Source organism: Vulpes vulpes, chromosome 4 (genome assembly GCF_048418805.1).
Source record: "Vulpes vulpes isolate BD-2025 chromosome 4, VulVul3, whole genome shotgun sequence".
In the NCBI taxonomy this organism is placed as follows: domain Eukaryota; kingdom Metazoa; phylum Chordata; class Mammalia; order Carnivora; family Canidae; genus Vulpes; species Vulpes vulpes.
In genome coordinates this window covers 116732853-116755858 of record NC_132783.1, presented here as the reverse complement: position 1 = coordinate 116755858, position 23006 = coordinate 116732853, and the positions used below count along the sequence as shown (strand labels likewise).

Here is a 23006-nt window from a genome sequence, read left to right as displayed (position 1 = left end):
GCCTCAAACTGGAAACCTAGATCTCATTAGGGAAACTCCAACACAGGTCCTGCCAATGCCACTCTGAGTCCAACAGGCTCTGGGTGTGACCCAACACATGATCCACCCTCCCTGTGCCTCAGTTACTCAATATGGGAAACTGGGAAAATAATATTATCTAGCTCACAGGGCTATAGAGATGATTAAATCTGGAAACAATGGCAACAGAAATTATATGAGCAAGATAAGGAGTACTGAGCACTTACCCAGTGCCCAGGAACCTGTTGAAAGTGCCCCACAGGGAATACGCAGTCCTCACAACAACCCACTGTGGCGGGTACTGTGTTTATCCCCATTTCACAGATAAGGAAACTGAGAGACAGAGAAGTCATGCAATTGGGCCAGGATCACCCAGCTCACAGTTGGGGGAGAAGGGCTTTAAACCTGCACAGTCTGACCCCACGGCAAGCACCCCTCATCGCCACCTTAACTCTGCTTGCTTATGTACAAAAAGCAGTAAGTGTACTGCCAGGCATTTAGAGGTAGCTCAATAAATGCACTTTATTGTGAACTACATACTCTCTAGAGATTCATCATTGCTCATGACAAGTATTAGAGGGGCTGGCATTACTGCTGTGGCTGGCATTATTATCCATGTTAGTATTATTATCACAGAGCGCCACAGACAGCGCTGGCAAAGGGCTTGGGGAGAAAGGTGAAGAATGGGGCTGCTAGCCAGGAAGCTGGCACTGGGAGTCCTATCGGGGTGGGGGAGGAGAGTAGTGAGTCAGTGCCCTGGAGCCTGGGGGACAGCGGTGACCACATTCAGGGAACCCCAGACTCTCACAAACCATTTGGCTCAGGCTCCCAAACGTTGGTCCACAAGACCAGTCCCAGACTGGCCCCAGCCAGGGAGAAGCTCATAAAAAACAAATCATCACCAATACCATCAGCCCCCGTCCAAGAGATTCCCGTTTAGCTGGTCTGTGGTGGGGCCCCAGAATCTGTATCTTTCTAGCTCCCCCAGGTAATTCTCGTGCACAGGCAGATGATAGAACCTCTGAATTCTGGTCCAGTTGCTTATCTGGTGCTTGAACTCTGTCTACAATGGCCCTGACAGTCTCCAGTCTGTAACTGAACACTTTCGAGGTGGAGAGCTCATTTCATTAGTAGGTAGCTCTGATGGTTTTAAACCAACAATCACACAAAAAATCCTTTGAGATTGAACTGAATTCCACCTGCCTGTTTCTGTCACCTTGAGGCCCTTGTGCTGACCTCTGAGTCACACTGAACAAGGCTTATCTTTCTTCTCTACAGGGGCACTTCAGACACTTGGAGAGATCTGCTGTCTTTTATTGCAACATCTTCTTTCCAGGTAGAACATCATCTGCTCCTTTAATTGCTCCTTACAGGACATGGTTTCCAGATTCCTCACCAGCCTGATCTGTCTCCACTATACTCCCTCCAATTTTTATGGATTCCTCTAAAAATGTACTTTCCAGAAATAAACTCAGCACTCTGGGTGTGGCATTAATAGCCAGGAATGGGTCAGGACTATCACCTCCCTGATTTTAGACATTATACTCCTATTAATGTAACCTACCTAAGGTCTCATGAGATAATTAAATAGCTATATCACTTCTGTTGATTATAAAGTAGGAAACCTCATAGATGGAGAGGAGGGCATTTATAGGGCTGCCTACTCACCTGTGTCCCCATTGAGGGGACCTAATTCCTGTGGCTCTGGTCTGGGTGGCTGATCTGGTTTTCGGCGCCTCTGGAAGAAATGAGACAACAATGAAGTGAAGGTAGGGGCACCTGGGTGGCTCAGTGGTTGAGCGTCTGCCTTTGGCTCAGGTCGTGATCCCGGGGTTTTGGGATCGAGTCCCACATCAGGCTCCCCTTAGAGAGCCTGCTTCTGCCTCTGCCTATGTCTCAGTCTGTCTCTGTGGGTCTCTCATGAATAAATAAGGTAGGAGGTCAATGTGAGGATGTATGCTATACTGGATCCTTCCAAAGGCAAGACAGGACTGATTTCCAGTTATGCCAGATCCAGTTGCTGGATCTTGCCCTGGATCCAGTTGCTTAGGCTGCCTTCCTCACTAGCCGAAGGCAGCACTCCCTCTGTGGGGAAGGGGTTCCCATAGCAGGATTTCTCATCATCACCAGGGAAACCTTCAGTGGGGAGCTTGATGCTGATTGACCTCTCCTTAGATTCTTGTGGTTTGTGAACCAACCAGGAGGCCCTCCCTGCCCAACTCTTCCTTCTGCCAGCACTTACTCAGACCTTTTGCTATTATCCTCACCCCAGTTAGAGCTGAAACTTCCCAATCTTGAATTCAGAGACAATTACCCTTTCCTCTGAGGACCTACGCTTACCACAGCTTCCTTCCAAGTTCCCTATATTTGGGACAAAGCATCAGAAGTCCAAGCCATGGGGGTGGGGGGTGCTTGGGTGGCTCAGTCGGGTAAGTTTCCAACTCTTGGTTTTGGCTCATGTCGTGACCTAAGGGTCCTGGGATTGAGCCCTATGTCCGGCTGATGCTCAGTGCAGAGTCTGGTTGTCTGCTCCTCTCCCTGCTCTCTCTCTCTCTCAAATAAACAAATCAATTCTTGGGGCACCTGAGTGGCTCAGTGGTTGAGTGTCTACCTTTGGCTCAGGGCATGATCCCAGGATCCAGGGAGAGGGTCGCACACCGGGCTTCTTGTAGGGAGCCTACTTCTCCCTTTGCCTGTGTCTTTGCCTCTCTCTGTGGGTCTCTTATGAGTAAATACATAAAATATTTTTTTAAAAAATCAATTCTTTAAAAAGAGAAGAGGTCCAAGCCATGGTTTTACTATGATTATTCTTTGTTAGAGGGGGTGCTTCTCCAACTATAAAGAGGCAGTGGTACTTACTTGACAGATGGGGATAAGACACCATACTCAGGATGTACTGGGCATCATAATGTCTTATCTATACTACCTTAGCAAATCTTCAGAATGATCCTGGGAAATATGAATATCACCAATTTATTTTTTAAAATATTTTATTTATTTATTCATGAAAGACACACACACACAAAGAGAGAGAGAGAGAGAAGCAGGCTCCATGCAGGGGGGCCCGATGTGGGACTCAATCCCAGGACTACAGGATCACGCCCTGAGTCAGAGGCAGATGCTTAACCGCTGAGCCACCCAGGGGTCCCTGAATATCCCCAATTTAAAGAAGAGGCAGCTGAGGCTAAGTGAAGTCAGGACTCAATCAAGTTAGATTAGCGAATCATTGGCAGAGTCAAGGATTTGAGCCATACCTCTGGGTGCTTTAACCAATGTTGGCCAGTATTGGGTGAATCTGATCAAAGGAGGGAACAGATGCCAAAGGGCTGTATCCCAGAGCAGTGCCAGTGGTTCCCAGATTTTCAAGTTTCGTAAATGGTATCTTTTAATTGGAGAGTTGATATGGGTTGATGAGAAAGGATGCTGAAAAATATTATTTGCAGACTAACACTATCATTTCATAAAATAGAGCACATGATAACCTTCCAAAATATAGTAAGGAAAGCTCAAGACTTTTCTTCCGGGAAAGGGGAACTGACATACTTATTCAACGTTATACACACACCTACACCTTTAATTTTTCCCACTTCACCCCAGCTGGTGGAAAGTTGGCCAAGGCCTGGCACTGGCCACTGGGCCAGAATCTGGGGTAGAAAAAAAAAAAAGTTAAGCCATTCTGTACACTTTTAAAAATGTTTTCGGGTAGTAACTAGACTTACTGTGGTGATTACTTCACAATATATGCAAACATCTAATCATTGTTGTATACCTGAAACTAATATAATGTTCATATGTCAATTATACCTTTTAAAAAAAGATGCTTTGGGACGCCTGGATGGCTCAGCAGTTGAGCGTCTGTCTTTAGCTCAGGGCATGATCCCGGGGTTCCAGGATTGAGTCCCACATCGGGCTCCCTGTGAGGAGCCTGCTCCCTCTGCCTATGTCTCTGCCTCTCTCTCTGTCTCTTGTGAATAAATAAATAAAATCTTTAAAAAAATGTTTTTTAAAGATGTCTTTAAAAAACAAAAAAAATTTCTAGATCCCATTTTAAGAAACACTTAAAAGGGGCATCTGTGTGGCTCAGTCAGTTAAGCATCTGACTCTTGATTTCAGCCCAGGTCATGATCTCAGGGCTGTGAGATGAGGCTCGTCCAGGCTCCATGCTGTCTGGCTCCATGCTGGGTGTGGAGCCTGCATAAGATTCCCTCTCTCCCCACCCTCTACCCCTCCCCCATCTCCCTCTCTAAAAAAAAAAAAAGAGAGAGAGAGAGAGACACTTAAATAAATAAGCCAGCCTATGGGAAGGCTTTGAAAATGTTCCATTACGAATTATCACTGTAAAAGACAAACTTTACTTTTTACTATGGTAACAGATTTTTAAAAGTAAATTATTGCACAAAATTATTAACAATTTTCTGAACTAAAGAATGACTGAAATGCTGCTAGAAAGCATACTTCTGGCTGGAGAAGGAAGTCAAGTCAGGGAAGGCTTCTACAACCTTCAACTCCTGCCCCCAAAGTACCCAGCACAGAGCCTGGTACGATGTGACCCCCTGGCCAGTTGAACATGACACGGCACGGCACTATCACCCCCACCCAGGTCAGTGGCTGGGGCAGGCGCTCCGTGGCTGCGGATGCCTGACAACTGAGTTTTCCTTCCACTCTGTGAAGACGAGGCTCTCCCTGCCCAGGCGAGAGGGGATCCCTGGCCCAGGCACAAGCCAGGGGAGCTGTCAGAGCAAGAATCAGGGAAATGATGGGAGCCAGCCTCTCTACTCTGGCCTGTAGGAAGAAGGGAGATAAGTGGTTGTCACATCCTGGTTGCCACCACTGGTTATGCTCATCTGGGAATGTTTTTATGGGACTGAGAATTCCTGAACTCCAGTCCTGGCTCTTCTACAAACCTGGGCAAATTTCTTCCCTTCTTTGGGCTCCTGCTCCCTCCTTTGCAAAATAGAGTCAAGAACACAGTAGTGGATCCCCACGGTGTTCCAACTCTAGGCCTCTGCCCACAGCCCCTCTCAATAGCGCTGATAGGCAGAGTTATTACAGTGAGGAAACCCAAGGAAGCAAGACATGGTCACATTGTGCCTTGATGGCAAAATCCACAGCAGAACCAGGTCTTAGCACATTAGAGATGGAGTGGTGTGTTAAGAACTCTGGGATTTAGGGATGTCTGGATAGCTCAGTCGGTTAAGCTCTTGGTCATGATCTTGGGGTTGTGGGATTGAGACCCACTGTTCGGCTCTGTGCTCAGCATGGAATCTGCTTCTCTCCCTCTGCCCCTTCCCACCCACCCCCACCCTAATCTCTATCTCTAAAATAAATAAATAAATAAATAAATAAATAAATAAATAAATAAAATCTTAAAAAAAAGAAAAGAAAAGAAAAGAACTCTGGGATTCTAGAATTACCCAGACCTGGATTCAAATCCTAAATCTAACACTGTATGATGGCATGGCCTCTCTAAACCTTGGTTGCCTCATGAGATTGTTTTAAGGATTAGATGGGATAATGCACCTATAATGTCTGGCATAGTCTAAGAGCTCAAACATGTCCTGAGTTTATTACTTTCTTTTTGAAAAGCAGTGCTTTGGTAGATCCCCCTCAGGGTGGCCTGAAGTAAGATCATAAAGCTCATAAAAAACTGCCTCCTGCCAAATAACAATCACAGAAGGGTGAAAAGCTCTTCTCCACAAACGGCTTCCAGACCACAGGCAGGACGTATAACCAGGGGCTTGAGTCCCCAGATCCTGAAAAAATCATTCCCAGAATTACTCCTTCCAATGACGTTCAAGACTCATCACTTTCTGTCCTCAGGCTACTATCCTCCTCTTCTTCCCTATTTCTTTGATGAATATTTATAAACATCTTCCTCCAATTAAAGGAGTAGTAATAATAGATATATCTATTCATTATTTGAACATTATATATACTTTATATGTTTTACTTTTTCAACTACATTATAAGCATTTACTACATGGCATTAAATATTCTGTAAATATATTAATTTTCACGACGCAAACATTATATCTTTGTGAACGAATTCAATCATTTGATTAATAATCTGCATGAGTACTTCGGTTATTTACAGTTTTAAATTTCCAAATTATGCTTTTAGTAATCACCTGCCGATTTATACGATTTTTTTTACATATCCAAAACTACTGGTTCTACCTTCCAGAAAGGTTCTACCAATGAACACACCCACTACTGGCACATGAGAAGGCCAGTTTCACTGCAACCTTGCCAACATGGAATAGTATCATTTTTTAAAAAATAGTGGGCAGATTTGGTAGGCCCAAACCAAACAAGCCTATGGTATTCCTGGCCCCAATGGGTGCATCCACGTGTTCAAGACCGACCCAAGCTGCTCAAGCCCATCCCAGCATGTTGCACCCTCCAGTTCCTCAGGCTTCCAGGCTGAGCTCATGTCACATTTCTCCTTTGTCTCTTCCCAGGGCTGAGTTCCTGGTGGCTCTGTGCTCCAGTACCTGTCTGAACACCAGCATGAACACCTGTCTGGTTACCTGTGTTTCTCCAGCTAGGCCAAGGGGGCTCTTTGAGGATAGGGATCATTTTTGAAACTCACTTTGGATTTGTCCCAGCATCTGTTATGATGCCCAGAACACAGTTTCTAGGAATATGGTCTATGGGTCTCCCGTATTAGAACCACCTGGAAAGCTTGCTTAACACAGCCCCTAGGCCCAGTTCTGGACCCATAGAGTCTGAGGGTGATGTGTGCCAGGAAGCTCCAATCTGCCAATCTATGCAGGAGGTCTTGATGCTCACAAAAGCCTAAGGACACAGAGCCCAGAGCTGAGTAAGAATTGATAAGCAGCCACTACATGGAAAATCCCCAGGTTGGGGCTCCAGCGGCTTCCTCCTCAGAGGCTACGGAGCAGAGTTCAGCCTGCAGTGGGACAGGACAGGGGCTGGGAGGGGGACACAAGAATTTCCCCTTCCAAAAGCAGACCGGGGAGGGCCAGGGCTGGGGTGGGGCATCCGGATCGAGCTCTGGAAGAGAGATAGCAGGGTTTCCTGAGTTGATAGAAACTGGAAGAAGAGAGCCAGGGGGGCGGTTGGCAGCACAGGACGTGTAAGCAGAACCCCCGACCGGGGGACACAGCAGGAGACCTGGGTCCCAGCTTTCCTATGAGCCTTTCAGGAAGTCCCTTGCCTGCTCTGGACCTCAGTTTCTCTATCTGCCAGGCGTCAGGGTTGGAACAGTTCTTCCAAACTCCAGGGCAGCCCTTCCACTATGAAGGCTGGAAATAGGGTGCTTCTATCTTGGTAACACACACAGTTCTGGGGCCCAGCTCCTTGTTGTCAAGCGGACCAGAGCCCTGCTTTGGGTTCAACCTGAAGCCAACCCGATTTGCAGCAGGATGTGGCTGCCAAATACAGGCACAAAGTCAGGGTCGAGTGGGAGGACAGTGGCCAGAGCTGTGGAAAAGCCTGATGAGCTCAGATTGGGTCCAGTGAGACCCGTAGAAGACGCTTGCATTTTGAAAAGTAAATTGACAAATTGGAATACATCCAAAAGAAGTTGACAAGATGTGGAAGGAGGCACAAAACCAAATTATAGGAGGTACTGTTGACAACAGTTGGTCAGCGTCAAGAAGAGGCAAGAAAACCTGGCCGCTGTCTTCAAATCTCTGTAGGACTGTCACGAGGTAGAAGCTGCTAGTGTGTGGTCCACACATCCTAACAGGGCAGGCTTGTGGCTAAGGACTAGAAGTTTCAAGAAGTTTCAGTTCAACATGAAGAAGAATTTCAGAACTGCCCCAGACAGAGATAAGCTGCCTTACTAGAGGTTGGGGGTGCAGTGGTGACAGTGAGTTCCCCATCACCAGGAGCATGCAAGAAGAGGTAAACTTCATTTCACAGGTGGGACTGAGTGATTACAGAGGACCTTGAACTCCAACAGTCTATAATTCTATAAAGTATCCTTGATGTTCAGCAAGTAAAGCCCTCAGGTAAACACAGAGTGCAGGTGGTGTGGGAAAGCCACCAAATTAACAGTCTCAGGGGGCTCTGCTGAGTATTATCCAGGTTGTAGTACTTTGGAGTAAATTTCCATAGTCCTGTACTAAAGCCTAGGTGGTAGAATCCTCAATTTCCCTCAAATTGTGAGCTGCACCAGGCATGGGTGAGTAAGGCAGGAGCAGCTCAGATGGAAGCCGCCCAGCTGTTCCTTCCGCTGGGGCTCCTGCTAGGATGGAAGCCAAGAGCAGCCTTGAGGATGGCTCAGCCTTTCCAGAAGACACTTGGTCTCACCTTGCTTTAGGGAAATCACTCCATGCTTTCCATGGGCCTTTGGGCTTTGTATATTTCTGACTGAGTGGTGTCATTTACATCCTCATTATTTTTGCCTCCCTTAGAGAATTTAATAATCAAAGGACCCTTAAGAGTTACCCAGCTCCTTTCCTGTCACCTGGCTTCCCAAAGGTAGGAGGGCCAGCCTGGACCCCTCGGCTGTGCTGGGGGCACTGCCTATTCTCTGAACACCTGTGATGCCTCCAGAGCACCCGAGTCGGGGCTGGATGTGGTCTCTAGTGTTCCTATCTGATTGACTGACAAATGAGGCCACAGAGTCCTATCACACCCTTTCTGGCTGAGGAATGCTTCCTGGGACCCAGAAGGCAGGGTTGGCAGGGCCCCTGGAGACAGTTTATTCCATTCTTCACCTCCTATTTCCAGATGCAGAAACTGAGGCCCAGAGGTGGGGCAGACAATACTTGTCAGAGGCCACAAGGCCAGGGAGCAGAACCCTACTGAGAATCCAGATTCAAGGCGGAGCCTGCATGCCGTTCCTTCTCCTATATGCATACACCAGACTGATCCCAGCAGATGAAGTCTAGGGGACAGATGATTCTGGGCCTCAGGGGACTCAGGTCACAGCCCTCTGCAGTATCAGAGCTGCCTTTCCGGAGGCTGCGCTCAGCGTGGGCGGGGCCCCTCACCAGTAGTTTCAGAATCTTAACAACCACAGGCAGAGCCTATTGGCTGAGGGTAGAGACAGGAAGGAGGTGGGGGTGGAGGCCCAAAGGCCCCCCCCCCCCCTTCCAGAAAGAGGAGGAAAGGCAGGGCCTAAATGTTCAGGGCTGTTGAGAAATATTGGTGTTCACACCCAAATCACAGAGGCCCAGATGGACGATCACCATAAACACAGGTTTTCTTCCCTATCTCTAAGATGGGCAGAAGTATTTTGCCAAAGTGATGCCTGAATTTGATTTCATTTTCACAGTGCCAGGGACACCGAAGATTTAGCTTGCCTCATTCATGCTACAGAGTGTGACGTCACCACCGCCCACCGCCTGCCTGGGGATAGAGTGGTTTGGCTACACAACCACACCAAAGGTAGGAGGGCCAGCCTGGACCCCTCGGCTGTGCTGGGGGCACTGCCTATTCTCTGAACACCTGTGATGCCTCCAGAGCACCCAAGTCGGGGCTGGATGTGGTCTCTAGTGTTCCTATCTGATTGACTGACAAATGAGGCCTCAGGGGAGGACAGAACCACTTCCCTCTTGTGCAGACCATGGCAGACAGTGGGGAAGGCCTTGAGCACAGAGCCCAGCCTCACTCACAGATGGAGGAGCTGAGGCCTACAGAAACGCTTCCCAGTGCACAATATTCCTTTTCTTTCTCCCTGGAGCCCACACTTCCCTGTCCCCTAGCAGCTTCCCAGGGTGTCTACCAATTCTGGGGCACCTGGCAGGGCCTGGAGCTGGCAAAAGCACTCAGCACCATTTCTGGCATTTGGGTCAGCCTGAGACCCTGAAGGGGTGAGATAGAAAATGGTGTCGGTGGCCGGGGCAGAGAAAGAGACATGCTGAGGGCACAGACAACACATCAGATATCCACCCATCTCCCCAACCCAATGGCAAGTTGGGAGGTGGTGGGATGGAGCAGGGTTTAGAGTCAAAATCCTGGCTTGCCACTTGCTTGCTGTGTGACCTTGGGAATGTACCCTACCCTCTCCGGGCTTCTGTTTCCTCTTCTGTATGGTATGAGTTGGGTGATGGGATACATCAGAGTCCTTCTTAGTTTTGACATACTTTGGATGTAGAAGAAGGGGCAGAGTGAGGTCATTCGGACACCTCATCCTGTATCAGTCCTGGCACACTCATTTGCTCCGGGCAGAGCAGGGCAAGCAATCTGACACACTCAGCTGTCAACCCCTGCACGAAGAGGGCTTCTCTAGAGGCCAAGAAAGAGGCACCCTTGCTCAGGAAGACCTGAATGGGTGTCCTGCGCCCTTCATGTATACCCTCTGTCCTCGAGCAGCCCCTGTAGGAGGCAGTAATTGCCTGGAGCAGAGGGTGGCAGGGAGCCCAGTAGCCACCCACCCCCAGGTTATATGTAGCATGCCCCATCGCCCTGCAATTGCACTGCTAGCAGAGAGACACCCATTAGTGAGGACAACAGTACCTCCAGGGTGCTCAGGGCAGAGTCGTGTGTAATAGGGAAACACTGGGAAACAACTTCCTATCTGTCGTGGGGACTTACTACGTGGGGACTTGACACACTAAGGTACCTCATACTACGCAGGGTCATAAGTTTAAAAAATGAAGCACATTTTACATACAAAGTCGGAAAGACATTTGGTAAAATACCAAAATGCAAAATAAAATAAACTATTTCTATTATACAGAAAAGCACAACCTGATGACACTTGTCATATCTCGAGAAAGGACTAAGATCATTGTAGCCAAGGATGGGGACCTTTAGTCTTACCTGAATTCTTAGAATTTTTTAAACAATGATGCATTCAAGTTTTACTCATGTGCAAAGAAATCAACAACAGGAAGAAACATGACTCTCGAAACCTAAAAGCAGCGAAGGCAGGTCATTATCCAGATGGAGAAGTCAAGGGGCAGGGAGAGGACCCCCTAGCTCAGATCCCCAGCAGGCTAGCGGAAGGGGCAGGAGTCAGACCACCGCTGACTCCCTGGGCAGTGCTTTCCTCCACGGATGCCACGACTGCTGGCCGAAAGCACCCGGGCCTTCCTTGTTTGCCATGCTCCCTTCTCTTCTGGTGAACCCTGGGTCCAAACAGAGGCCTGGGGTTCCTGCTGCCCTCCCTCGACTGATGGTGGAGGTTGACAGTGAGGGTGGGAGTAATGAACCTGAAGATATATCCACGGTCCCCAGGGCTGCTGTAACAAACTACCACAAAGTTGGAGCCTTAAGACAGAAATGTATTCTCTCACAGTTCAGGAGGCTAGAAATCCAAAATCAAGGTGTCAGGAGAGTTGGTTCTTTTTGGAGGTCCTGGGGGAGAAGGTTTGACCCTTCTCTCCTTCTCTCCTGGATTCTCGGGCTTGCCAGCAATCCTTAGTGCTCCTAGCTCATGTGTCTACATCCTTCTAGTCTCTACTTCTGTTATCTCTGGCCTTCTCACTGTCTACATTTTCCTGTTCTTATGAGGAAACAGTCATTGAGTGAAGGCCCACCCTATTCTAGTAGGACATTATCTTAACTGGATTCCATCTCCAAAAAAAACTATTTCAAATAAGGTCACATTCATAGGTTCTGTGTGTTCATGAGTTGTGTATAGTGGGGGCACTATTCACTCCAGTACAGGTAACTTTCCTAATGTCAGGGCTATTTCCTTAATCACTGGGCAGCTGGTAGGGTTGTGTGGAGCCGTGGAGAAGTGGCAAGGAGGTCTACAAGGTTCCTTGCACACCCAGTAAAAGAACACCACCACTGGGGGAGAGGGAGAAGCAGAAGTAGGTCAGGTTGTACATCACTTATCTGGAGGAAAGCATGGACGTGGGATGGATGTTTTATGTCTTATAAGGCATTTGGCCTAGATGTTCTGGAAGATTCAGGTTTGAAAATAAAGTGACAAGATAAACGATTTTTAGAGATTAAAATTCACCTGGCAAGAGAAGCAGGATGACTTGTCTTCAGGTAATGGACAGATTTAGATCTCCACATGCTAAAGATGGATGGATTTTTCTCTTGCTCCTACTCTCTGCCCACGTTGGACCTCCTCCTCCCCCACCTACAGGTCCAGCTCTCCCTGGTCATCCAGTAGGCCTCACAGTGCTCTGAGGGTGGAGGATACTGAGAGGACAAAGGTGGAAACCAATCAGGCCAACCATCATCAGGCTCTTCCTTTTATTTGGGGGGGTATCCCTACATTTTCCAAGTCTTTTTTTTTTTTTTTTGAACCTGAATGCTCACAAGTGTTACACTGAGACCCCTTAGAATCCCTGTTCCAGGCAGATTTACTAGTTGCTCCATGAACACTGAGAGGTTAGTTGGCAGCGCCCCCTCCCACTCCCAAACCCAGAACCATCATCAGCTTGACTTACATGGTAGCCTGCTTCTGGGCAATGAATTTGAGGTTTCATGTTTTCTGCCTTGTTTACAACAAAAAAGACATGAAATCTGGGCCCCAAACTCAGCACCCAACGGAGGCAAAGATGGATGTCTTTAGGTGACTGGGTACATACCCTGCCCTTGGGGGACCTACATTAGCCATCTGGGAATTCAACTACAAAGGAAAAGAACAGAATTGAAAACATGTACATGTGCAGAAAATGTGTTGCCAAAGATTGTGTCTTTAAGGCAAGGATTATTAGAAATGTTTCTACCCAAGTACAGAGGTCTCTTTATAAAATAGAAATCTGGCTTTCAACCTCACAAGCTTTTCAGAATGCAATGCATGGAAGCCTGTATTGGCTTTAGCTGGCATGATTTTCTGTGGTGGGCAAAACCCCATCAGCTCAGAGGCTACATACACACCAACATCTCCATGATGCCTGGGGCAAGGGGCTCAGTGCCCAGGAAAGTCAGCTTCCTCTCACGTTCAATTGTCCCATCCTTGGCAAACCAAGCTAAAAGGTCAGGTTTGCCCAGTTTCTACTGACAAAGTGTCAGGAGCCTGGACTTTTCTATATTCCACTTACCCCAACACAACTATCTAGCCCCACCCCACCAACCCTCAAAACCCAGCCAAGATGCCAGCTCTCTAGGGAGGCCTTCCCTCAGCCCCTCCTCTCCCCTCTGAGCTCAGAGCCACCCCTCTCACCCATTAGGATGAAAACACAAAGATGCTCATGAATAATGAGGGTAGGAGTGGGGAATGTAAACAACCAAGTGTCCAAACTGGTTAAATAAGCCATGGAACATCCACAGAATATTAAGTGGCCATTAAAAATCATGTTTCCATGGACTATTTAACAAGAATGCCCCAGCAAAATATTAACTAAAATATAACCACTTTAAAATATATTGCCAATTGTGTAAAAAGTCACCCTCATGGATATTATTTATATAGGAAAAATAGAAGGACACTGAAGTGTATAGGAAAAATAGAAGGACACTGAAGTGCTATGTCTTAAGGGTGATTTTTTTAACTTCTTTATATTTTTCCAAATTCTGAATTTTCTTTTTTAGGATTTTATTTATTTATTTGAGAGAGAGTGAAGGCAAGAGAGACAGTGAGTACAAACTGTGGGAGAGGAAAGGCAGAGGAAGAAGCAGGCTCCCACTGAGCAGGGAGCCTGATGCGGGACTCAATACAGGGCCCTGAGATCATGACCAGAGCTGATGGCAGATGCTTAACCGACTGAGCCACCCAGGCTCCCCCAGGTTCTGAAATTTTGCCTCAAACATTATAATAACCGGAATTAGATTTCTTAAGTGGAATCCTAAATATTTACTAGTCCTAGGCTTGCATCTCCTCTTCTATTCTTGCCAAAATGTCACCTGACCTCTGCTTGAACTCCTCCAGAGATGGGGAACTCGCTACCTCTTCCTCAGAACAGGTGGAATCTGGCTTCCTTTAGCTTCCCCTACCGGCCACAATTCTGCCTTCTGGAATAACAGAAAACAAGGCTACTCCCCAAGTCCCCTTGGCAACACTTCAATGGCTAGGCTCCAGGCTTCATGTCCCCAACCCCAAAAGCCTTCCAGGGACATGAATGTCCCCCTGTTTCCTACATCCCTGTTTGCTTTCCTTGGGTACAATCTAGGCAGTAATGTCCTTAAAGTCTCCTTATGACATTCTCCACATGACCTCTATTCTTGCCAGTCAGTGTGTCTCAGGGGCTCTGCTGCATGCATTCTTTCTCCTAATCTTGAGACAACCCTATGACCCAGGAGCTAATCTCACACCAATTTTACAGATTAGGAAACTGAGGCATGGAGGAGCCAAGTCCTTTCCACAGTCACTTAACCAATGTGCGATAGAGCCAGGACCGGGGCAGCACCTAGGCAGAGCCTGCTGTGCCCGGTGAGTAAATGAATGCATGAACCTTGCCCTGAAGCCCATGCCCTTAGCAGCCATGGTTGGTCTCAGAATTATGTACGCCCACGCCGGGCTCTTCCAGGCCATTCACTTCTGCATCCCTCCCTCTCTCTCTCTCTCACTCAGCCTGCTACCTGGAGGTGCTCATGAAGGGCTCCTGCAGGACGGACCCATTGAGAACCTGGGGCCCAAGGCCCAGTAGTGGGAGCCGTGCTGAGTGGGTTCTCTGCCACTCTGCTCTGGACTGTGGTGCCATGGCCAGAGCCAGAGTCCTGGGGACTGGGGAGTTCAGACATCATACCAGGCACACACACAGGGGTTTGACCATGAGGCACTAGGTGCCCTTCCCCACCCCTGCCCGTGGGGTGGGGGGCGGAAGCTACTGGGGATGGAAGGCCCCTCTGTACTCCCATGTCACTCTTACAGGCAAGTTTGTGGAAAATGTTTCCCTGGCCTCTCCCCTCTCTGCCCATCCTCCTCCCAAGTCTTCTTGGGGACATGACCATATCACCCATGATATCAGTCAAGATGGGTTTAGGAAGGACCAGACAGTGCAGATGGCTCCTCAGCATCCACCTGCCAGGGATCCCTGCTCAGCCATCATCAGGATTTCAACTCATCCCAATGAGGCAGTGACAGCCTCAGGTGGGGTGTCTTGGCTAAGGCCACCAGGCACAGTAGACTACAGAACTCAACACACCCTCTAATCTTTGAACTTAAAGGACTGAGAGGTCCCAACGGTCAAGCCTCTGTCCCCAGCCAGGGCAGTGCCCGCTGAAAGCTCTGGGCTCATTCCTTGCTGCTTGCCACCCCTGCTTTCCACAGTGAGCCCATCATGCTGCACTTTCTCTGGCTCAGTCTCAGCTCGGGCTCTTCTCTCTGCCTCCAAACCTTCAGTGCTCAGTCAAGGCATCCTCACCCACCCCTCTGTCTCCCCACATCCAAGGAATCTTCCTGTATCTCTCAAGGCTGGGTGAGGTAGTGCTGTTGCACCCTGGGGCTAACCCCGACCCTGATTGGCTGGCCTTCATCTGCTCACTCAAATATTTACGCAGCACCTGCTCCATATGAGGTGATGAGCACCAGCAGGGGTGCAGAAAACCAGGCTCCGCTGAATAGCTTTGCCACCAACTGGCTCTACGACTTTGGACACATCACTTCTCCCCGAACCTCTGAACCTCCGTGTCCTCACCCACAGAGTGGCGAAGATTCGACAGCTCAGCCTAACTTCTTGGGCTTTTGTAAGGCTCGCAGGATGTGAAAGCACTCTGTAAACTGCCACTCAGCGTGAGTCATTGTGACCATGACCTAACCCCTCTGTAGTGTGAGCTCATTTTTGTACATCCCATCCTTAGAGCCCTGGGTCTCCCTGGGGGAATGACAGCTGGTGGGGATGGCCTTGGGAGCTCAGGCCTTCCGGGGTTTGGCACCTGGATGAGAAACTGGGCAGGAGCACAGCTTGGAGGGATGGAAACAGGCATGAACTTTAAGTGAACTGGCTTATAAATCCTGCCACACAGGGGCAGGGGCCTGGCATTGCTGGGGCAGGGAAGATGTGCCAGACTGGCCTAAGGCAACAGAGTGAAGGCTTTCGGGCCAAAGGGCTCTGGAATCAATAAGAAGCCACTGGAAGCACAGAGTAGGGGAAGAGACAAAGAGCACTGGGCTAGGGGACTGGATGCCTGGGTTCTACTCTAAGCTACTCTATGACCTCGGTCAAGACCTTCCCTTCTCCAGGCCTTACCCTCTGATCCATGCATCAGCCCAGGTGGTACCCAAGGCCCCTTCCCACTGAGATAGTCTGTGCAGGCTTTACTTGCCCTTCATGGTTTGGGGGTGGTAGGGGAGGGTCATCCAGTTCAGACTGTGCCAAGGATGGACAGGGACAGCTGGTAAGGCTCTTGGAAGGGCAAGGCGGCAAGGGAACTCATGCCCGCTGTTAGAAGGGTCAGGCCTGGGACAGGGCCCCTCTTCTGGTCTCCTTCTGCCCCTGCCTAGATGGAATTCACTCTTGGCCCACTTTGCAGACTGAGACATTGACACAGGTACAGACTCTCAGACCCTTGGAAATCTTCCTGCTCATCTCCCTCCCTCTCCCCCTAGAGGGAGAAACTGAGGCCCAGAGAGTGATAAGGGCTTGCTCCAGTTCACCAAGCACGTCTACAGGGGAGCCAGGACTGATGTCCACCTATCGCCAGCTCCATTTCAGGTCTCAAGCCAGGCTCAGCTTTATCTGCCCACAATCCCTATCTGCCAGCCCTCTGCTTCCACTGCTGTAGGTAAGCCTCAGTTTCCCTGCTGCAGTAAGGGAAGACGTGAGGGATTCCCAGTCAGAGCCTGATGAGGTTTTCTGAACTAGGAATAAAGGAGGAGCAAGAAAAGCGGAGGAAGTATTGTACTTGGGGTGAAAACTCCTCTCTCAGAAAGAGGCACAGGGCAGGGAAAGTTTGCCTTGGTCCCAGCAAAGTGGGAGAGAGAGAGAGAGATTCAAGTTTTATGAAAAATAACTACATTTTGTTGCAGTTTGGGGCTTCTCAGGGTCCGCAGCGAACTGCTCACCAAGTTCATGGGACCACCTATTCCCACCTGGCTGAAAAGCAGGCAGTGGTAGGAAGAAGGCTTAGAATTTGCGGGCCCTCCCTTTCCCCTCTGCGGCTCGGGTCCCGAAGGAGGTCGTCCTTGGGCTCCAGGCTCTGACCTTCTGGGCTGCTCAGAACCCAGGGGCACCTGGTCCCACTGCCAGAAACCCGAGTAGAGTCTCCTGGGTCCTGACCCAGCTCCGAGGCCCCTCGGGGGGAGGGACAGGAAGGAAACGCAGGGCAGCAGCAGGCGGTGGATCTCCTCCCTCTTTGGCCCCTCCCAGCTACCCCCCGCACAGCCCACGTGCACCGGCTGGGGCCCCCCAGAGGCTCGCGACCAGCGCTTCTCAGACTTCAAGGTCTGCTGTCATCACCTGGACAGCTCGGGAGAAGGCGGGTCCCATTTAGCAGGTCCGGGGCAAAGCCCGAGAGTCTGCATGTCACACAGGTCCCGGGTGGGGCCGCTGCTGTGACCCCGAGGACCACCCTGCGAGGAGCGGCCTCGGGACGCGGGCGGCGCGCGAGGCCCAGAGAGGTCGCGACACCCGCCCGGGGCCGCCCAGCGAGCAGCCCGCGGCCGAAGGGCACCGGCACCTGCCCCGGCCCGGGCGATCCCGCGGCGCGCGGCCGGGCTCAGCGGCGCTCGGGGGCCCCGGGCCGTGCGGGCGCCCTCGGCTGCCCCGCGCGGCTCAGCCCGGCCGGCTCTGCCCCTTCCTCCGCGCCGGCCCCGCCGCCCTCCGCCCGGCGCCCGCGAGGCTCGGAGGGGGGCGGCGCCCACGGGCCCGCGGCGGAGCGGCTCCGCGCCCCCCCACCCCCTCCCGGGCAAACTTCGCCGCCCCAGCCCTTTACCTCTGCGGGGGCTCTGCAGCAGCTCAGCCGGCTGTGCCCGCCGCCCATCCTCCTCCGGGGCTCCCGGCCGCCGCCGCCCAGCTCCGGGCCCCCCCCCGCCCCGAGGACCCGCCCGCCGCGCGCCCGCCCGCCCGCCGGGGCTGCCGGCGAGACCCTGAAACTGAACCTGGAAGCGCAGACTTGAGCCGGCGCTGGGGCGGCCGCGCGCCGTAAATACCCGAAGAGCAGGGCCGCCGGGGTTCGCGCCGCCGCCCCGGGCAGGTGACCCGACTCTGCGAAAGGCGACCACCTCGGGCCGGGCCCGAAGATCCCTGCGAACCACGGATGCTTTTCCGGGCCCTGGGCAGAGAAAAGGTCAGGAAGAAGAAAAAAAAAAAATGAAACAATTACTTAGAAAACACACAGCTACCGTTTCTGGAGAGCTGTGTCTGTGCCAGCTACTTTGCACGTATTACTCCCCCCCCCTCCCCCCAATCTCCTTGCAACAAAGGTATTACTCCTTCCACCTTACAGGTTAGGAAAGGGAGGCTCAGAGACATGATTTGCCTAAGCTCACTAGCTAGTGAGTAGCGGAGCCCAAATAAATTCTAGTTCTAATTGGTGACCCTAAGCTTTGAACCACTTCCCTACAAATACATAATGATACTTGGTTTAATTGTGATGCCTCCTCACTTCTGGGTCAATCGTTCTTTCCGGGTCACGAGCATCTGTAATACGCTGTCCATCTGGGACGGATGATGGTGCCCATTACAACCACCTTGTGAAGTAGACAGGCGGTGGGAATAAGGGACAGATCTTGTCGCTGCCTGGGCAAGAGAATTTTTATTTACTGCCGCTTTGTTACTACCTGGGGTTTCTGAGAGTGGCAATGCAGAAAAAAAAAACACACCGAACTTTGAAAATCAGCGTGCGTGTGTATCTGTGCATCTATTAGCAAATTATACAAGGCCCGGAGACACTTGGGAAGGTATGCTAATGTGAGAGGGACTTATAGTCATGAATGAGGAAGAGTATGAGACCACAAAGGAACCTCCCCCTCCACAGAGTATAAGACCAATTGTAGCAGGTTCTAAAAAAGGAAACTAAAGATACAGATGATACAAGGTTCTTGGAAGGAAGAATAATATAGGACAGTGGTTCCTAAAGTGTTGCTGCTGTCCTCAAAACAGCAGCAACCTCACTACCAGACAGCTTTGTTAGCCATACAAATGATCAGGCCTCACCCAGACCTACAGATCCTAGACTCCGGGGATGGGTTTCAGGAATCTATAGTTTCCCAAGCCCTGCAGGTGACTCTGACCCTGCTAAAGTTTGAGAGCCACTGCTGTAGGATGTGCTAAACAGGCAATGAAGAAAGATGTCTCCTTAAATTTACAATGTTTACTGAAAGAGTGTTCAGGATTTAAAAACAAATAAGCAAACCAGCAAACAGGCAAAACCCAAAACAACCTGAATATCCAAGAAAAAGGAGCTTGATTAAGTAAATTATGATATATCTATAAAAATAGAAAGTCACGGTACCAGTAAAAATACTGAGTAGGACGAATTTATTTTATTAAAAAAGTAACAAATCCATTCTTACTTTTAAAAAGTATTAATAGTGATTACCTCTGTATAGGTGAGATATTTAAAAAGGGGTATATCCTTATGACTATTGTTATAAGAAAATCACTATTATGGGAAGAAAAAGGTTTTAATAAAATATGTTTCTAAATCCATTCATGAGACTGAGACTAGTTTTTCACCATCAAGTGAATACAGGGGTTAATATATGAAATCCCAAAGAAAGGGACAATGACTGTAGACTAGGTAGAAAAGAAAAAAATAATAGGCAAAATGGCCAAAAAATGTGGGGAGATCATAACCAGGAGTGCCCTGTTTGATCCTGAGCAAGTTGCTTCCCCTTTTGGAAAGTTTTGCATGTGAACCCTGAAGAGTTGCACTTTCCAAAATTGATCTGAAATTTAAATGCCAACAACTGAAATCAATTGCTTGGGCTGGTGGGTAGGAACTAGGAAGGCAAATTCTATTCCTGGAACCTTTGTTCTCAAGCTCTTGCCTCCAGCTTCTTGGTGCTTCCTGGGAGACTGGGCTCAGATTTCCCACTTTCACACAACTGGCTTTTTGCTTATATGCTTTAAAGCTCCTCCTTACGAAAAAACTCTAAAGAGTTTTTTGTTTTGTTTTGTTTCAGTAACTTGATTTTGATTAAGTGGCTACTGAAACTTCTGTTGGGTGATGTATCAGTCAGGTTAGGTCAGGTTTTGCTGCAGTAATGAAAAACATAAAAATGCAGTGACTTATGAGTGAAGCTGAGTTTTGCTCCCACTCCATGTCCAGTATGGGGAGGCAGGGGACTCTGCGGCGCATGGAATTCTACACCATCCTATGATGCAGTCATCTCAACACTATCCCCTCAACTTGTGCCACAGCAGAAGAGTATATACAGAGAATAGAGCAAAGGGTCTTAAATGTGCTCACTCAGAAGTGACACACATTGTCTGCTCACATTTTACTGGCCAAAGCAAGTCACATGGTCATGCTCAACTTCAAAGGGATGAGAAAGTACAATGTGTACCCAGAAGGAGAGGAGAACCAGGAATACTGGTGAGCAGCAGAAATGTCTACCACAGTTAGCAATTAACAAGCAGGTACAATGTGCGCATTTCTTGGGCAAATAGGGTGACTGACTCATTCTGGTTCGCTCCAGATTTCTGCAGTTCTAGCTCTGAAAGTCCCATGTCTCCTCAGTTCTAGGTCCACTGGATGATTGGTCACCCTTTGGGCAAGACATAGTGAAAGTACAAGGGAAGGAGACTCAGATTCTTGTCCTTGAATTAGTTATAATCTGCTTTTTTTTTCTTACATTAGATCTATGCATAGAAAAAGAGGGGGAACAATACAAAACAAGTTACAAAGCAAATGTTAAGTTGTGCACCCCATGTAAAAAGTATTAGCATTAAAACAAGATAAGACCGAGACACCTGCACCCCGATGTTTCTAGCAGCAATGTCCACAATAGCCAAACTGTGGAAGGAGCCTCAGTGTCCTTGAAAGATGAATGGATAAAGAAGATGTGGTCTATGTATACAATGGAATATTACTCAGCCATTAGAAACGACGAATACCCACCATTTGCTTCGATGTGGATGGAACTGGAGGGTATTATGCTGAGTGAAGTAAGTCAATCAGAGAAGGACAAACATTATATGGTCTCATTCATTTGGGGAATATAAATAATAGTGAAAGGGAATATAAGGGAAGGGAGAAGAAATGTGTGGGAAATATCAGAAAGGGAGACAGAACATAAAGACTCCTAACTCTGAGAAACGAACTAGGGGTGGTGGAAGGGGAGGAAGGCGGGGGGGTGGGGGTGACTGGGTGACGGGCACTGAGGGGGGCACTTGGCAGGATGAGCACTGAGTGTTATTCTGTATGTTGGTAAATTGAACACCAATAAAAAATAAATTTATTATAAAAAAAAAGACAAGAGATTGTGGTAAATAGGAATAGGGAAGGAGGACTTCCTGGAGAATACCAATGCCAAAGGATTTTCATGCTGAAAGGAATCCTACAATCTCAGGTTGGTTTCTGTTGCTTACAAATAAGACAAATTTCTTTAAGAATTTCCCTTCTAGGGATGCCTGGGTGGCTGGCTCAGTGGTTGAGCATCTGCCTTTTGGCTCAGGGCTAATCTCGGGGTCCTGGGATGGGGTCCTGGGATGGAGTCCCGAGTGGGGCTCCCCACAGGGCGCCTGCTTTTCTCTCTGCCTGTGTCTCTGCCTCTGTGTGTGTGTGTCCCTCATGGATAAATAAATACAATCTTTAAAAATATATTTATTTATTTATTTATCCATGAGGGACACACACAGAGAGAGGCAGAGACACAGGCAGAAAGAGAAGCAGGCTCCACGCAGGGAGTCCGATGGGGGACTTGATCCCGGGACTCCAGGATCACACTCTGGGCCAAAGGCAGATGCTCAATGCTGAACCACCCAGGTGTCCCAATAAATAAAATCTTAAAAAAAAGAATTTCCCTTCCAGGTGTTTATTCAGTCCATATATTCATACTTCCAGTGGTGGGGAGATCACTACCCATCTTCCCATACCTGAGGAAAAGGAGAAGCAGAGAGGAGCAATCATAAGAGGGAGGAAGAGCATGAGTCCAGGGGGTAGAGTGTGGCTGTTGGGAGCTGAGGAATGAGGAATTAGAGTTGCTGGCTAGGTTGTGTGGAGGGGGCGAAAGTTGGGACCGGGTGGGCTCTTTTGGGAAAGATTGGAAAGAACAATATGGGGACTATCCTGAACATTTTTCTAAGAGAAATACAATATACTCATATATTAAAAGTTTGGTGTAGAATTTCAGGCAATTCAGGGCCCCTGGGCCCTTGCAGTAAGGCTGTGCGTGCATCTCAAGGTAAGGACCTTTGAACCAAGTGGCTGCTGAGTGTCTTTCTATCCCTGAAAGCTTTTTCTTTTCAGGTTCTTCTGACGTCATGAGCTCAGTCGTTCCCCAAACATGTTGTCTGCCCACAGTGACTTTCTGCGCCATCCTTCTCTGTGGGATATAATTCTCCCAACATCAAGAAGCGGATCAAATGCCCTCTCCTCCCAAAAGCCTTGTGGCACCTGTTCCACAGCTCTCTTGGCACACACACAGATTTCCTCTGAGGTATATTGTTTCTGTGCTCTGCGCGTCCTTCCTAATGGACTAAGGGTCACAGAGCTCCATCTCCTCCCTCCTCACCCTCGTAGTCCTCAGGAGACTGTGGCAGAGACTTCCAGTCGCCTTCCTCAATGTCCATTCTTCCCTCTTCCCTGGTTATAGAATCATCGTATTCTCCAGGCTAACAGGCTTCCCTTGCTTCTAGGGTCTAGGGGTGGCTGGTAAAGGGAAATTACCGGTTGCGGCTTCCAGGAAAACATTTTTGGGGTGGGGGGAGAGAGAAGGAGGTGGGAGGTAGACAGAGAATCCCAAGCAGGCTGCATGCTCAGTGCAGAGGCCAACACAGGGCAGATCCCACGATCCTGAGATCACGACCAGAGCTGAAATCAAGAGTTGGACGCTCAATCCACTGAACCACCCAGGCTCTCCTCCAGGAAAATTTCTAATAGGGAAATGACTCAGCTGGGAAGAGGGCTCCCCCTTTTCCTCAACCCCACCCCCCTTTTCCTGCCTGGAATACAGACATGATGGCTGACTTCCAGCAGCCATGTTATTACCCTGAGCAAAAAGATAGAAGGAGCCTGGATTCCTGATGAATTTACGGAGCCCCCATACCAGCCCTGAT

At 49.1% G+C, this 23006-nt stretch overlaps 1 protein-coding gene across 1 annotated transcript in view; it reads right to left on the bottom strand.

Moving 5' to 3' along the window:
• The window catches only part of CCDC69 (coiled-coil domain containing 69), a 36606-nt gene extending 18717 nt beyond the window's left edge, over positions 1 to 17889 (bottom strand). Inside the window, exons 1-2 of the mRNA XM_072756796.1 lie at positions 17716 to 17889; positions 1687 to 1756 (exon numbers count right to left, since the gene is read on the bottom strand). Coding sequence (XP_072612897.1) covers positions 1687 to 1756; positions 17716 to 17763 — 118 coding nt within the window. The 5' untranslated portion in view covers positions 17764 to 17889. The remainder of the gene's footprint in view (positions 1 to 1686; positions 1757 to 17715) is intronic.
• Between the last annotated feature and the right edge of the window lie 5117 nt (positions 17890 to 23006).